Raw genomic sequence first — 15,428 nt, 5'->3', positions numbered from 1 at the left:
ACGGGAACAGCGCGGGGTAACCAGGGTAACGGAGGGCGGTAACCATGGCAACCCGCCGCAGTTCCGAGCACTCAGCACCTCCCCCGCCGCTGTCGCCGTCGCCGCTGGATTCGCAGACGCCTGCGGCCGGCAGCCAGAAGGGGAAGGGGGGGGCAGCGAGCCCCGAGGTGGGCACCGGGACCCCCAAATCCCCCCTTGGGACCCCCCAAATCCCCTCCCCAGGGACCCCCAAATCCCCCCTTGGGACCCCCCAAATCCCCTCCCTACGGACCCCCAAATCCCTCCCCAGGGACCCCCAAAATCCCCCCCCAGGGACCCCCAAATCCCCCCCTGGGACCCCCAAATCCCTCCCTAGGGCCCCCAGCATCCCTTTGGGACCCCCAAATACCCCCCAGGGGCCCCCAAATCCCCCCTTTGGGACCCCAAATCCCCTCTTTGGGACCCCCAAATCTCCCTTTGAGACCCCCAAATACCCCCCTAGGGCCCCCAGCATCGCTTTGGGACACCCAAATCCCCCCCTTGGGACCCCCAAATCCCTCCCTAGGGCTCCCAGCATCCCTTTGGGACCCCCAAATCCCCCCCCAGGGACCCCCAGATCCCCCCCAGGGACCCCCAAAATCCCCCCCTTGGGACCCCCAAATACCCCCCTAGGGCCCCCAAATACCCCCTAGGGACCCCAGCATCACTTTGGGACCCCCAACTCCCCCCTTGGGACCCCCAGATACCCCCCTAGGGACCCCAGCATCGCTTTGGGACCCCCAAATCCCCCTTTGGGACACCCAAATACACCCTAGGGCCCCCAGCATCCATTTGGGACCCCCAAATCCCCCCTTGGGACCCCCAAATACCCCCCTAGGGCCCCCAGCATCCATTTGGGACCCCCAAATCCCCCCTTGGGACCCCCAAATACTCCCCCAGCATCCATTTGGGACCCCCCCCAAATGCCCCCCTAGGGACCCCAGCATCCATTTGGACCCCTAAATCCCCCCCCTTGGGACCCCTAAATCCCTCTTTGGGACCCCCAAATCCCTCTTTGTGACCCTTAAATCCCCCCTAGGGACCCCAGCATCCCTTTGGGACCCCCAACTCCCCCTTTGGGACCCCCAAATACCCCCCTAGGGACCCCAGCATCCCTTTGGGACCCCCAAATCCCCCTTTGGGACTCCCAAATACCCTCTAGGTAGCCCCAAATCCCCTTTTGGGACCCCGAAATAACCTCTTGGGACCCTTAAATCCCCTCCTAGGGCCCCCAGCATCCCCATGGGACCCCCAAATCCCCCCTTGGCACCCTGAAATCCCCCCTTGGGATGCCCAAATCCATCCCTATGGTCCTTAAATCCCACTTTGGGACCCCCAAACGCCCCCCAGGATCCCCAGTCTGAGCCTGGGACCTCCAAATCCACCCCTTTGGGCCTGCATCCCCCATGGCACCCACAGCATCCCCTTTCCCCCCCATAGCCCCCCCCAAACCCCATCTCTGCCCCCCATAGACAGCCCCAAATGCCTCTCTGACACCCATAGACCCCCTTTATCTCTCTGTAGCCACCTATAGAGCCCCCCATAGACTCTCCTTACCCCCCATAAGCCACTTCCCCCCATAACTCCCCATAGAACACCTCAAACACCCCATAGACTCCTTTACCCCCCATAACCCCATTTCATGCCCCATAGACCCCCCCAACCCCATCTCTGCCCCCATAGACCCCTTTACCCCCCTATAGAGCCCTCCATTGACCCCCTTTACCCCCCATAACCCCCTATAGAGCCCTCTATTGACCCCCTATAGAGCCCCCCATAACCCCCTCTGACCCCCATAACCCCCCCATAACCCCTATAGAGCCCCCCCATAGATTCCTATCCATACCCCCCATAACCCCCCATAGACCCTTCTCTGACCCCTATAGACCCCTTTATCCCCTCCATAATTATAACCCCCCATTGACCCCCTTTCATAACCCCCTATAGAGGCCCCCCATACCCCCTTTACCCCCCCATAACCCCCTATAGACCCACCCCCAGACCCCCTTTAACCCCCCATAACCCCCTATAGAGCCCCCATTGACCCCCTATATCCCCCCCCCCTATAGACCCCCCCATAACTCCTTATAGAGCCCCCCCCCCTATAGACCCCTTGTGACCCCCCATAACCCCCTATAGGGCCCCCCCCCATAACCCCCATATAGAGCCCCCCAGACCCCCCTTTACCCCCCCCATAACCCCCTATAGCCCCCATTGACCCCCTATAGACACCCCATAACCCCCTATAGAGCCCCCCCATAACCCCTTATAGAGCCCCCCCAGACCCCCTTTACCCCCCCATAACCCCCTATAGAGCCCCCCATTGACCTTCTTGAGCCCCCCCATTGACCCCCTTTACCCCCCCATAACCCCCTATAGACCCCCATACCCCCTATAGCACCCCCCCCTATATACCCCCCATAGCCCCCTATAGGCCCCCTATAGACCCCCTTTACCCCCATAACCCCCTATAGACCCCCCCCCATTGACCCCCTATAGAAGCCCCCCATTGACCCCCTTCCCCATAACCCCTTGTAGAGCCCCCATTGACCCCCTACAGAGCCCCCCCTTTACCCCCCATAACCCCTTATAGAGCCCCCCCAGACCTCCTTTACCCCCCATAACCCCCTATAGAGCCCCCATTGACCCCCTATAGAGCCCCCATTGACCCCCTATAGAGCCCCCCCATTGACCCCCCCATAACCCCTTATAGAGCCCCCCCAGACCCCCTTTACCCCCCCATAACCCCCTATAGAGCCCTCATTGACCCCCTTTACCCCCCCATAACCCCCTATAGACCCCCCCATAACCCCCATTTCCCCCCATAACCCCCTATAAAGCCCCCATTGACCCCCTATAGAGCCCCCCCATTGACCCCCCCCATAACCCCCTATAGACCCCCCCATAACCCCCATTTCCCCCCATAGACCCCCCCCCCGCCCGCAAGCGGGGCAAAGTCCTGGGCTCAGGCCAGCGGTACCCAAGGACCCCCAGCCGATGGTGAGTGCATCCCCCCCCCCCATATCACATGATCATCCTCTCCACACCGTGTATCACGTGAGGCTGACCACGTGACCCGCAGGCTCCCGGGCGCCGGTGCTGCCGGGCCGGTTCTCCCGGGAGGAGTTTCCCACCCTGCGGGCGGGAGGAGACCCGGAGAGGGGCGCCCGCGAGCGGGACGGTGCCGGCGCGTGGTGTGGGCGCGCACCGAGCCCCCGCCCCCACGGTGAGTGCCCGGCTCCGCCATCCCATAATGCACAGCCCATCACCAGCATCCCGTCACCGCCATCCCATAATGCACAGCCCGACACCGCCATCCCATAATGCACAGCCCATCACCAGCATCCCCTCACCGCCATCCCATAATGCACAGCCCATCACCAGCATCCCCTCACCGCCATCCCATAATGCACAGCCCATCACCAGCATCCCGTCACCGCCATCCCATAATGCACAGCCCATCACCGCCATCCCATAATGCACAGCCTGGAATGGGCATCCCATAATGCACAGCCTGCAATGGGCATCCCATAATGCACAGCCTGGAATGGGCATCCCATAATGCACGGCCCAACACCGCCATCCCATAATGCACAGCCCGACACCGCCATCCCATAATGCACAGCCTGGAATGGGCATCCCATAATGCACGGCCCGACACCGCCATCCTCTCACCGCCATCCCATAATGCACAGCCTAGAATGGGCATCCCATACTACACAGCCCGGCCCCGCCATCCCATAATGCACGGCCCGACACCGCCATCCCATAATGCACAGCCAGACACCGCCATCCCATAATGCACAGCCTGGAATGGGCATCCCATAATGCATGGCCCCTCACCGCCATCCCATAATGCACAGCCCGACACCGCCATCCCATAATGCACAGCCTGGAATGGGCATCCCATAATGCACAGCCAGACACCGCCATCCCATAATACACAGCCCGACACAGCCATCCCATAATGCACAGCCCGACACCGCCATCCCATAATGCACAGCCCGACACCGCCATCCCATAATGCACAGCCCCTCACCGCCATCCCATAATGCACAGCCCATCACCAGCATCCCGTCACCGCCATCCCATAATGCACGGTCCATAAAAGCCATCCCATAATGTGCGGCCCGACACCGCCATCCCATAATGCACGGTCCATGACCGCCATCCCATAATGTGCAACCCGACACCGCCATCCCATAATGCACGGTCCATAACCGCCATCCCCTCACCGCCATCCCATAATGCACAGCCCATCACCAGCATCCTGTCACCGCCATCCCATAATGCACGGCCCGACACCGCCATCCCCTCACCGCCATCCCATAATGCACGGCCCGACACCGCCATCCCATAATGCACATCCCATAATATGCATCTTACAGCATGCATCCCATAATGATCCTATTACCCCCCATTGCCCCCATTGCCCCCCATTACCCCCATTGACCCCCATTGACCCCCATTGACCCCCATTGACCCCATTACCCCCCATTGACCCCCATTGCCCCCCATTGCCCCCATTGCCCCCCATTGACCCCATTGACCCCCATTGCCCCCCATTGCCCCCCATTGCCCCCCATTGCCCCCCATTGACCCCCACTGACCCCCATTGCCCCCCATTACCCCCCCTGACCCCATTGACCCCCATTGACCCCCACTGACCCCCATTGCCCCCATTACCCCCCATTACCCCCCCTGACCCCCATTGCCCCCCATTGCCCCCCATTGCCCCCCATTGCCCCCCATTGACCCCCACTGACCCCCATTGCCACTCATTACCCCCCTGCCCCCATTGCCCCATTGAGCCCCCACTGACCCCCATTGCCCCCATTACCCCCCATTACCCCCCCTGACCCCCATTGCCCCCCCTGACCCCCATTGCCCCCCATTGCCCCCATTACCCCCCATTGCCCCCACATTGACCCCATTGCCCCCCATTGCCCCCCATTACCCCCATTGACCCCCATTACCCCCATTGCCCCCCATTAACCCCCATTACCCCCATTGCCCCCCATTGACCCCCATTGCCCCCCATTGTCCCCCATTACCCCCATTGCCCCCCATTGCCCCCCATTGCCCCCCATAACCCCTCCTGACCCCCATTGCCCACCACTGACCCCCATTGCCCCCCATTACCCCCCCATTACCCTATTCCCCCCATTGCCCCCCATTACCCCCCCATTGACCCCCATTCCCCCATTGACCCCCATTGCCCCCCGTTCCCCCTTTGACCCCCTATTCCCCCTTTCCCCCTCGTTCCCCCATTGTCCCCCATTACCCCCCATTGCCCCCCATTACCCCCATTACCCCCATTGCCCCCCATTGCCCCCCACTGCCCCCCACTGCCCCCCATTGCCCCCCATTACCCCCCCTGACCCCCATTGCCCCCCATTAACCCCATTACCCCCATTACCCCCATTGCCCCCCATTGACCCCCCGATTGCCCCCCATTGCCCCCCATAACCCCTCCTGAACCCCATTGACCCCCATTGACCCCCATTGCCCCCCATTACCCCCCCTGACCCCCATTGCCCCCCATTGCCCCCCATTACCCCCCATTGCCCCCATTACCCCCATTGCCCCCCATTGCCCCCCATTGCCCCCCATTGCCCCCCATTGCCCCCCATTGCCCCCCATTACCCCCCATTGCCCCCCATTGCCCCCCATTGCCCCCCATTACCCCCCATTGCCCCCCATTGCACCCTTACCCCATTGCCCCCCATTGCCCCATTGCCCCCCATTACCCCCATTGCCCCCCATTACCCCCCATTACCCCCCACTGACCCCCATTGCCCCCCATTGACCCCCATTCACCCCCATTGCCCCCCACTGACCCCCATTGCCCCCCATTGACCCCCATTGACCCCCATTGTCCCCCACTGCCCCCATTGACCCCCATTACCCCCCACTGACCCCCCCCTTGCCCCCCATTGCAGTGGGGCCGAGCCGGGACGGCGGCGCCCGAGCCCCCGAGGAGCCGCCGCCGGATGGGGGGGGGCCGCCCCCCCCCGCCCCCCCCCATTTCCCCCCATACCGGGGGGTGATGCCCCCCTTTGTGAGTACAACCAATGGGGGGGCGGGGCTAACGCAGAGCCCCGCCCCCATTAACCTGCCCCCCCCCCCCCCCAGATGTACCCCCCATACCTGCCCTTTCCCCCCCCATATGGGCCCTATAGGCTCCCGGATACCCCCAGGTGAGAGTGGGGCTCGGTGGGGGCTCTATGGGGCTCTATGGGGTTTCTATGGGGTTTTTATGGGGCTCTCTGGGGCTCTCTGGGGTTTCTATGGGGCTCTATGGGGTCTCTATGGGGCTCTGGGGGGTCTCTATGGGGCTCTATGGGGCTCTATGGGGTCTCTATGGGGTTTCTATGGGGCTTGGTGGGGTCTCTGTGGGGTCTCTATGGGGCTCTATGGGGTCTCTGGGGGGTCTCTCTGGGGGTGTCTGTGGGGCTCTATGGGGTTTCTGGGGGGTCTCTATGGGGCTCTATGGGGTGCTATGGGGCTCTATGGGGTCTCTATGGGGTTTCTATGGGGCTCGGTGGGGTGTCTGTGGGGCTCTATGGGGTTTCTATGGGGCTCTATGGGGTCTCTATGGGGCTCTGGGGGGTGTCTGTGGGGCTCTATGGGGTTTCTATGGGGCTCTGGGGGGTTTCTATGGGGCTCTATGGGGTCTCTATGGGGTTTCTGTGGGGCTCTGGGGGGTCTCTGGGGCTCTATGGGGTTTCTGGGGGGTGTCTGTGGGGCTCTATGGGGTCTCTGGGCAGTCTCTGTGGGGCTCTGGGGGTGTCTGTGGGGCTCTATGGGGTTTCTATGGGGCTCTGGGGGGTCTCTGTGGGGCTCTGTAGGGTCCCTATGGGTCTCTATGGCATCTCCAGGGGGTCTCCATGGGATCTCTATGGGTTTCTGTGGTCCCTATGGGTCTCTATGGGTCCCTATGGGTCCCTATGGGTCTCTATGGGTCTCTATGGGTCTCTATGGGTCTCTATGGGTCCCTATGTGTCTCTATGTGTCTCTATGTGTCTCCACGTGTCCCTATGGGTCTCTCTCTGTGGGTCTCTATGGGGTCTCTATGGGTCTCTATGGGTCCCTATGGGTCTCCATGTGTCCCTATGGGTCTCTATGGGTCTCTATGGGGTCTCTATGGGGTCTCTATGGGGTCTCTATAGGTCTCTATGGGTCTCTATGGGTCTCTATGGGTCCCTATGGGTCTCTATGTGTCCCTATGGGTCTCTATGTGTCTCTATGGGTCCCTATGTGTCTCCATGTGTCCCTATGGCTCTCTATGGGTCTCTATGGGTCTCTATGGGTCTCTATGGGGTCTCTATGTGTCTCTATGGGTCTCTATGGGTCCCTATGTGTCTCTATGGGTCTCCATGTGTCCCTATGTGTCTCTATGGGTCTCTGTGTCTCTATGTGTCCCTATGGGTCTCTATGTGTCTCTATGGGTCTCTATGTGTCCCTATGTGTCTCTATGGGTCTCTATGTGTCTCTATGGGTCTCTATGTGTCCCTATGTGTCTCTATGGGTCTCTATGTGTCTCTATGTGTCCCTATGTGTCCCTATGTGTCTCTATGGGTCTCTATGTGTCTCTATGTGTCCCTATGGGTCCCTATGTGTCCATGCCTGCCCCCCAGGTTCCCCCGCGGCGGTGCCCCCCCGCGCCCCACGGCGCCCCCCCGCGGGCCCCCCCCGCCCTCGCGCCCCCCGGTGCTGCGGCAGGACGAGCTGCGGGACTTCGATGAGCTGGACCAGGAGAGCGACGAGGGCTGGGCCGGTACCTGTGGGGCAGGGGGATGTGGGGGGCTATGGGGGCTATGGGGTGATGGGGGTCAATGGGGTGATGGGGGGCTATGGGGTGATGGGGGTGATGGGGGCTATGGGGTGATGGGGGCTATGGGGTGATGGGGGTGATGGGGGCTATGGGGTGATGGGGGTGATGGGGGCTATGGGGTGATGGGGGGCTATGGGGTGATGGGGGGCTATGGGGTGATGGGTTATGGGGTGATGGGGGGCAATGGGGGCTATGGGGTGATGGGGGCTATGGGGTGATGGGGGCTATGGGGTGATGGGGGCTATGGGGTGATGGGGGCTATGGGGGCTATGGGGTGATGGGGTGATGGGGGTCAGTGGGGTGATGGGGGGTAATGGGGTGATGGGGGCAATGGGGTGATGGGGGTCAGTGGGGTGATGGGGGCTATGGGGTGATGGGGGCTATGGGGCTATGGGGGGTAATGGGGGCTATGGGGTGATGGGGGGCTATGGGGTGATGGGGGGGCCATGGGGGTCTATGGGGCAATAGGGGGCTGTGGGGCAATGGGGTGTCCATGGGGGGCTATGGGGTGATGGGGGGCAATGGGGTGATGGGGGTGATGGGGGCTATGGGGGGCAATGGGGGTAATGGGGGCTATGGGGTGATGGGGGGCTATGGGGTGATGGGGTGATGGGGGTCAATGGGGTGATGGGGGTCAATGGGGCTATGGGGTGATGGGGGGTATGGGGTGATGGGGGTGATGGGGGCTATGGGGTGATGGGGGCTATGGGGTGATGGGGGCTATGGGGTGATGGGGGTGATGGGGGTGATGGGGGTGATGGGGTGATGGGGGTGATGGGGGCTATGGGGTGATGGGGGTGATGGGGGCTATGGGGTGATGGGGTGATGGGGTGATGGGGGCTATGGGGTGATGGGGGCTATGGGGTGATGGGGGTGATGGGGCGATGGGGGTGATGGGGTGATGGGGGTGATGGGGGCTATGGGGTGATGGGGGGCTGTGGGGTGATGGGGGCTATGGGATGATGGGGGTAATGGGGGCAATGGGGTAAGGGGAGTAATGGGGGTAATGGGTTCAATGGGGTAATGAGAACAATGGGGTAAGAGGGTCAATGGGGGTAATGGGGCCAATGGGGGAAAGGGGGTAATGGGGGTCAATGGGGTGATGGGGGTAATGGGGGTTATTAGGTAATGGGGGTCAATGGGGGTAATGGGGCAATGGGGCAATGGGTGTCGGGGGGTATGGTGTCAATGGGGGGCACTGGGAGTCAGTGGGGTCAATGGGGTTTAGTGGGGGTCAGTTGGAGTCAATGGGGGCAATGGGAGTCAATGGCAATGGGGGGGCTCAATGGGGCTCAATGGGGCTCAATGGGGCTCAATGGGGCTCAGTGGGCTCAATGGGCCTCAGTGGGGCTCAATGGGGCTCAATGGGGTTCAATGGTGCTCAGTGGGCTCAATGGGCCTCAGTGGGGCTCAATGGGGCTCAATGGGGCTCAGTGGGGCTCAATGGGGCTCAATGGGGTTCAATGGGGCTCAATGGGGTTCAATGGGGCTCAATGGGGTTCAGTGGGGCTCAGTGGGGCTCAATGGGGCTCAATGGGGCTCAGTGGGGCTCAGTGGGGTTCAATGGGGCTCAGTGGGGCTCAGTGGGGCCCCTGGGCGCTATGGGGCGGCTCTCACCTCCCGCCCCCTTTCCCCCCCCAGGCGCGCACGAGGAGGTCGATTACACGGAGAAGCTCAAGTTCAGCGACGAGGAGGACGGGAGGGACTCGGAGGAGGAGGGGGCAGAGGAGGGGTGAGCCCCATAGCGCCCCATAGCCCTGCCCCATAGCCCTGCCCCATAGCCCTGCCCCATAGCGCCCCATAGCCCTGCCCCATAGCCCTGCCCCATAGCGCCCCATAGCCCTGCCCCATAGCGCCCCATAGCCCTGCCCCATAGCGCCCCATAGCCCTGCCCCATAGCTCTGCCCCATAGCTCTGCCCCATAGCTCTGCCCCATAGCTCTGCCCCATAGCCCTGCCCCATAGCCCTGCCCCATAGCTCTGCCCCATAGCCCCATAGCTCTGCCCCATAGCCCTGCCCCATAGCCCTGCCCCATAGCCCTGCCCCATAGCCCTGCCCCATAGCCCTGCCCCATAGCTCTGCCCCATAGCGCCCCATAGCTAACCCTGCCCCATAGCGCCCCATAGCCCTGCCCCATAGCTCTGCCCCATAGCCCTGCCCCATAGCCCTGCCCCATAGCGCCCCATAGCCCTGCCCCATAGCGCCCCATAGCCCTGCCCCATAGCTCTGCCCCATAGCCCCATAGCCCTGCCCCATAGCTCCCCCCCATAGCGCCCCATAGCTCATCGCTCCTGCCCCATAGCTCCCCCCATAGCTCCCCCCATAGCCCTGCCCCATAGATCTGCACCATAGCTCTGGGTCACCCCATAGCTCTGCCCCATAGCTGTGGGTCACCCCATGGCTCAGCCCCATAGCTCAGCCCCATAGCTCTGCCCCATAGCTCAGGCCCATAGCGCCCCAGAGCCCTGCCCCATAGCCCTGCCCCATAGCCCTGCCCCATAGCTCTGCCCCATAGCGCCCCATAGCCCTGCCCCATAGCCCTGCCCCATAGCCCTGCCCCATAGCTCTGCCCCATAGCCCTGCCCCATAGCCCTGCCCCATAGCTCCTGCCCCATAGCTCTGCCCCATAGCTCTGCCCCATAGCGCCCCATAGCCCTGCCCCATAGCGCCCCATAGCCCTGCCCCATAGCCCTGCCCCATAGCCCTGCCCCATAGCCCTGCCCCATAGCTCTGCCCCATAGCTCTGCCCCATAGCGCCCCATAGCCCTGCCCCATAGCGCCCCAGAGCCCTGCCCCATAGCTCTGCCCCATAGCTCTGCCCCATAGCTCTGCCCCATAGCTCTGCCCCATACCCCTGCCCCATAGCGCCCCATAGCGCCCCATAGCTCTGCCCCATAGCGCTCCAGAGCTCTGCCCCATAGCTCTGCCCCATAGCGCCCCAGAGCCCTGCCCCATAGCTCTGCCCCATAGCTCTGCCCCATAGCGCCTCATAGCCCTGCCCCATAGCGCCCCATAGCCCTGCCCCATAGCCGTCCCCCCTAGCGCCTCATAGCCCTGCCCCATAGCCCTCCCCCATAGCTTTGCCCAATAGCCTTGCCCCATAGCACTCTATAGCCCTGCCCCATAGCCCTCCGCCGTAGCCTTGCCCCATAGTCCTGCCCCATAGCAACCCATAGCCCTGCCTCATAGCACTGACTTAAGCAGTCCCATAGCCCTGCCCCACAGCGCCCCATAGCCCTGCCCCACAGTGCCCCATAGTGCCCCATAGTCCTGCCCCATAGCAACCCATAGCCCTGCCTCATAGCACTGACTTACGCAGTCCCATAGCCCTGCCCCACAGCGCCCCATAGCCCTGCCCCACAGTGCCCCATAGTGCCCCATAGTCCTGCCCCATAGCAACCCATAGCCCTGCCTCATAGCACTGACTGGAGTCCTGTAGCACCCCATAGGCTAGACCTATAGTGCCCCATAGTCCTGCCCCATAGCACCTGATAGGCCTGCCCTATAGTGACTTACAGCACTGCGCCATAGCACCCCATAGCCCTACTCTAGCGCCCCATAGCCCTGCTCTATACCCCTGCCCCATAGCACCCCATAGGCTTGCCCTATAGTGATCTATAGCCCTGTCCCATAGCCTGCCCCATAGGACCCCATAGCTCTGCCCTATAATGCCCTGTAACCCTTAACCACTTTGCCCCATAGCACCCCATAGCGTGCCCCATAGCGCTCTGTAACCCGTGCTCACCCTGCCCTGTAGTGCCCCATAACCCTCCTATCGCTATGGGGCGCCCCATAACCCCCCTCTCCCCACAGGAAGGAGGCCGAGGCGCCCCCCCCCAGCGAGTCCAAGGCTTCCCCCCGGGACGAGCCGCCCCCCAAGTCCCCCTGTGAGGGGCCCAAGGAGCCGCCGGCCCCTCCCCCTCCTGCCCCACAAGTGCGGGCCCCGCCTCCACCCCCTCCGCCCCCCAACCGGGGCAGCTGGGCCCAGCCCAATGAGTTCCCGGTGAGCGCTATGGGGCGGCTATGGGGTGTCTGGGGGGGGCTATGGGGTGGCTGTGGGGCAGCTATGGGGCAGGGCTATGGGGTGTCTGGGGGGGGCTATGGGGCAGGGCTATGGGGGTCTGTGGGGTGGCTATGGGGAGGCCGTGGTGTCTCTATGGCCTCTCTATGGCCTCTCTATGGTCTCTCTATGGTCTCTCTATGGCCTCTCTATGGTCTCTCTATGGTCTCTCTATGGCTTCTCTATGGCCTCTCTATGGTCTCTCTATGGTCTCTCTATGGCCTCTCTATGCTCTCTCTATGGTCTCTCTATGGTCTCTCTATGTCCTCTCTATGGTCTCTCTATGGCCTCTCTATGGCCTCTCTATGGCCTCTCTATGGCCTCTCTATGGCCTCTCTATGGTCTCTCTATGGTCTCTCTATGGCCTCTCTATGGTCTCTCTATGGTCTCTCTATGGCCTCTCTATGGTCTCTCTATGGTCTCTCTATGGTCTCTCTATGGCCTCTCTATGGCCTCTCTATGCTCTCTCTATGGTCTCTCTATGGTCTCTCTATGGCTTCTCTATGGCCTCTCTATGGTCTCTCTATGGTCTCTCTATGCTCTCTCTATGGCCTCTCTATGGTCTCTCTATGGTCTCTCTATGGCCTCTCTATGGCCTCTCTATCCCCTCTCTATGGTCTCTCTATGGCCTCTCTATCCCCTCTCTATGGGCTCTCTATGGGCTCTCTATGGGCTCTCTATGGCCTCTCTATGGTCTCTCTATGGTCTCTCTATGGCCTCTCTATGGTCTCTATGATCTCTCTATGCCCTCTCTATCCCCTCTCTATGGCCTCTCTATGGTCTCTCTATGGTCTCTCTATGGCCTCTCTATGGCCTCTCTATGGCCTCTCTATGGTCTCTCTATGGTCTCTCTATGGTCTCTCTATCCCCTCTCTATGCCCTCTCTATGGCCTCTCTATGGTCTCTCTATGGCCTCTCTATGGTCTCTCTATCCCCTCTCTATGCCCTCTCTATGGTCTCTCTATGGTCTCTCTATGGTCTCTCTATCCCCTCTCTATGCCCTCTCTATGGTCTCTCTATGGTCTCTCTATGGCCTCTCTATGGTCTCTCTATGGCCTCTCTATGGCCTCTCTATGGTCTCTCTATGGTCTCTCTATGGTCTCTCTATGGCCTCTCTATGGCCTCTCTATCCCCTCTCTATGGCCTCTCTATCCCCTCTCTATGGTCTCTCTATGGCCTCTCTATGGTCTCTCTATGGCCTCTCTATCCCCTCTCTATGGTCTCTCTATGGCCTCTCTATGGCCTCTCTATGGTCTCTCTATGGCCTCTCTATGGTCTCTCTATGGTCTCTCTCTCTCTATGGTCTCTCTATGGTCTCTCTATGGCCTCTCTATGGCCTCTCTATGGTCTCTCTATGGTCTCTCTATGGTCTCTCTATGGCCTCTCTATGGTCTCTCTATGGTCTCTCTATGGTCTCTCTATGGTCTCTCTATGGTCTCTCTATGGTCTCTCTATGGCCTCTCTATGGTCTCTCTATGGCCTCTCTATGGTCTCTCTATGGTCTCTCTATGCTCTCTCTATGCTCTCTCTATGGCCTCTCTATGGTCTCTCTATGGCCTCTCTATGGCCTCTCTATGGTCTCTCTATGGCCTCTCTATGGCCTCTCTATGGTCTCTCTATGGCCTCTCTATGGCCTCTGTATGGTCTCTCTATGGTCTCTCTATCCCCTCTCTATGGCCTCTCTATGGTCTCTCTATGTTCTTTCTATGGTCTCTCTATGGTCTCTCTATGGCCTCTCTATGGCCTCTCTATGGTCTCTCTATGGGCTCTCTCTATGGCCTCTCTATGGTCTCTCTATGGCCTCTCTATCCCCTCTCTATGCTCTCTCTATGGTCTCTCTATGCCCTCTCTATGGTCTCTATGGCCTCTCTATGGCCTCTCTATGGTCTCTCTATGGTCTCTCTATGGTCTCTCTATGGGCTCTCTATGGGCTCTCTCTATGGCCTCTCTATGGCCTCTCTATGGCCTCTCTATGGTCTCTCTATGGTCTCTCTATGCTCTCTCTATGCTCTCTCTATGGTCTCTCTATGGTCTCTCTATGGTCTCTCTATGGCCTCTCTATGGCCTCTCTATGGCCTCTCTATGGCCTCTCTATGGCCTCTCTATGGTCTCTCTATGGTCTCTCTATGGCCTCTCTATGGTCTCTCTATGGTCTCTCTATGGCCTCTCTATGGTCTCTCTATGGTCTCTCTATGTTCTCTCTATGGTCTCTCTATGGCCTCTCTATGGTCTCTCTATGGTCTCTCTATGGTCTCTCTATGGTCTCTCTATGGCCTCTCTATGGTCTCTCTATGGTCTCTCTATGGTCTCTCTATGGTCTCTCGTTCAGGACGAGGACGAGGCCTGGCGCCAGCGCCGCCGCCGCTCCTGTTCTCTGCTCTCGGCCGCGGTGGCTCGGGCTCGGCGGCGCCGGGAGGCCGAGGAGCAGCGAGAGGAGGAGCAGCGCAGAGCGGCCTGCGCCGAGAAGCTGCGGCGCCTGGACGAGCGCAGCGGCGCCCCCTGGCGGCCGCAACAGCGCCCCCTGGCGCCCGGCGGACCGAAGCAGCCGCCCGCAGCTATGGAGCAGCAGCAGCAGCAGCAGCAGCCCGGTGTGGGGCAGCAACTGCAGCCTGGATCCGTGGGGCAGAGCGCAGCGTCTGTGGGGCAGCAGCAGCATCATGGATCTATGGGGCAGCTTCCTGGATCTATGGGGCAGCAGCAGCATCCTGGGTCTGTGGTGCAGCATCCTGCGTCTATGGGGCAGCAGCAGCATCATTCTGGATCTGTGGGGCAGCATCCTGGATCTGTGGGGCAGCAGCAGCATCATGGGTCTATGGGGCAGCATCCTGGATCTATGGGGCAGCATCCTGGATCTATGGGGCAGCAGCAGCATCCTGGATCTATGGGGCAGCAGCAGCATCATCCTGGATCTTTGGGGCAGCAGCAGCATCCTGGATCTGTGGGGCAGCTTCCTGGATCTATGGGGCAGCAGCAGCATCCTGGATCTATGGGGCAGCAACAGCATCCTGGGTCTGTGGGGCAGCATTCTGGATCTATGGGGCAGCAGCAGCATCATCCTGGGTCTTTGGGGCAGCATCCTGGATCTATGGGGCAGCAACAGCATCCTGGATCTATGGGGCAGCAACAGCATCCTGGATCTATGGGGCAGCATCTTGGATCTATGGGGCAGCAGCAGCAGCATCCTGGATCTTTGGGGCAGCAGCAGCATCCTGGATCTGTGGGGCAGCAACAGCATCCTGGATCTATGGGGCAGCATCTGCAGCAGCATCCTGGATCTATGGGGCAGCATCCTGGATCTATGGGGCAGCAACACTCTGCATCCGTGGCGCAGCAGCACTCTGTATCTACGGGGAAGCAGCATTCTGCTATGGGGCAGCATTCTGCGTCTATGGGGCAGCATCCTGCATCTATGGGGCAGCAGCTTCCTGCTCTAGGACAGCAGCAGCAACACGCCCCATCTATGGGCCAACAGCCTGCATCTGTGGGGCAGCAGCATCCCCCGGCTATGGGGCA

The 15,428-nt window shown here is 60.9% G+C and overlaps 1 protein-coding gene across 1 annotated transcript; it reads left to right on the top strand.

Moving 5' to 3' along the window:
- Positions 1 to 27: 27 nt before the first annotated feature.
- On the top strand, positions 28 to 14,532 carry LOC134157755 (protein PRRC2A-like; the record flags this gene model as incomplete). Its single annotated transcript, XM_062607040.1, has 9 exons — positions 28 to 167; positions 2,946 to 3,018; positions 3,101 to 3,244; positions 5,961 to 6,079; positions 6,154 to 6,218; positions 7,659 to 7,798; positions 9,497 to 9,587; positions 11,669 to 11,858; positions 14,245 to 14,532. Coding segments are annotated over exons 1-9 (1,233 nt in total), but the record flags the coding sequence as incomplete, so codon positions are not given.
- Positions 14,533 to 15,428: the final 896 nt, after the last annotated feature.

This window comes from Pezoporus occidentalis, unplaced genomic scaffold, assembly GCF_034315485.1.
Source record: "Pezoporus occidentalis ecotype Australia unplaced genomic scaffold, CSIRO_AGI_Poc_V1 ctg997, whole genome shotgun sequence".
NCBI classification, from domain to species: Eukaryota; Metazoa; Chordata; class Aves; order Psittaciformes; family Psittacidae; genus Pezoporus; species Pezoporus occidentalis.
The sequence above is the reverse complement of the archived record's forward strand: the minus strand, read 5'-3'. Positions and strand labels throughout refer to the sequence as shown.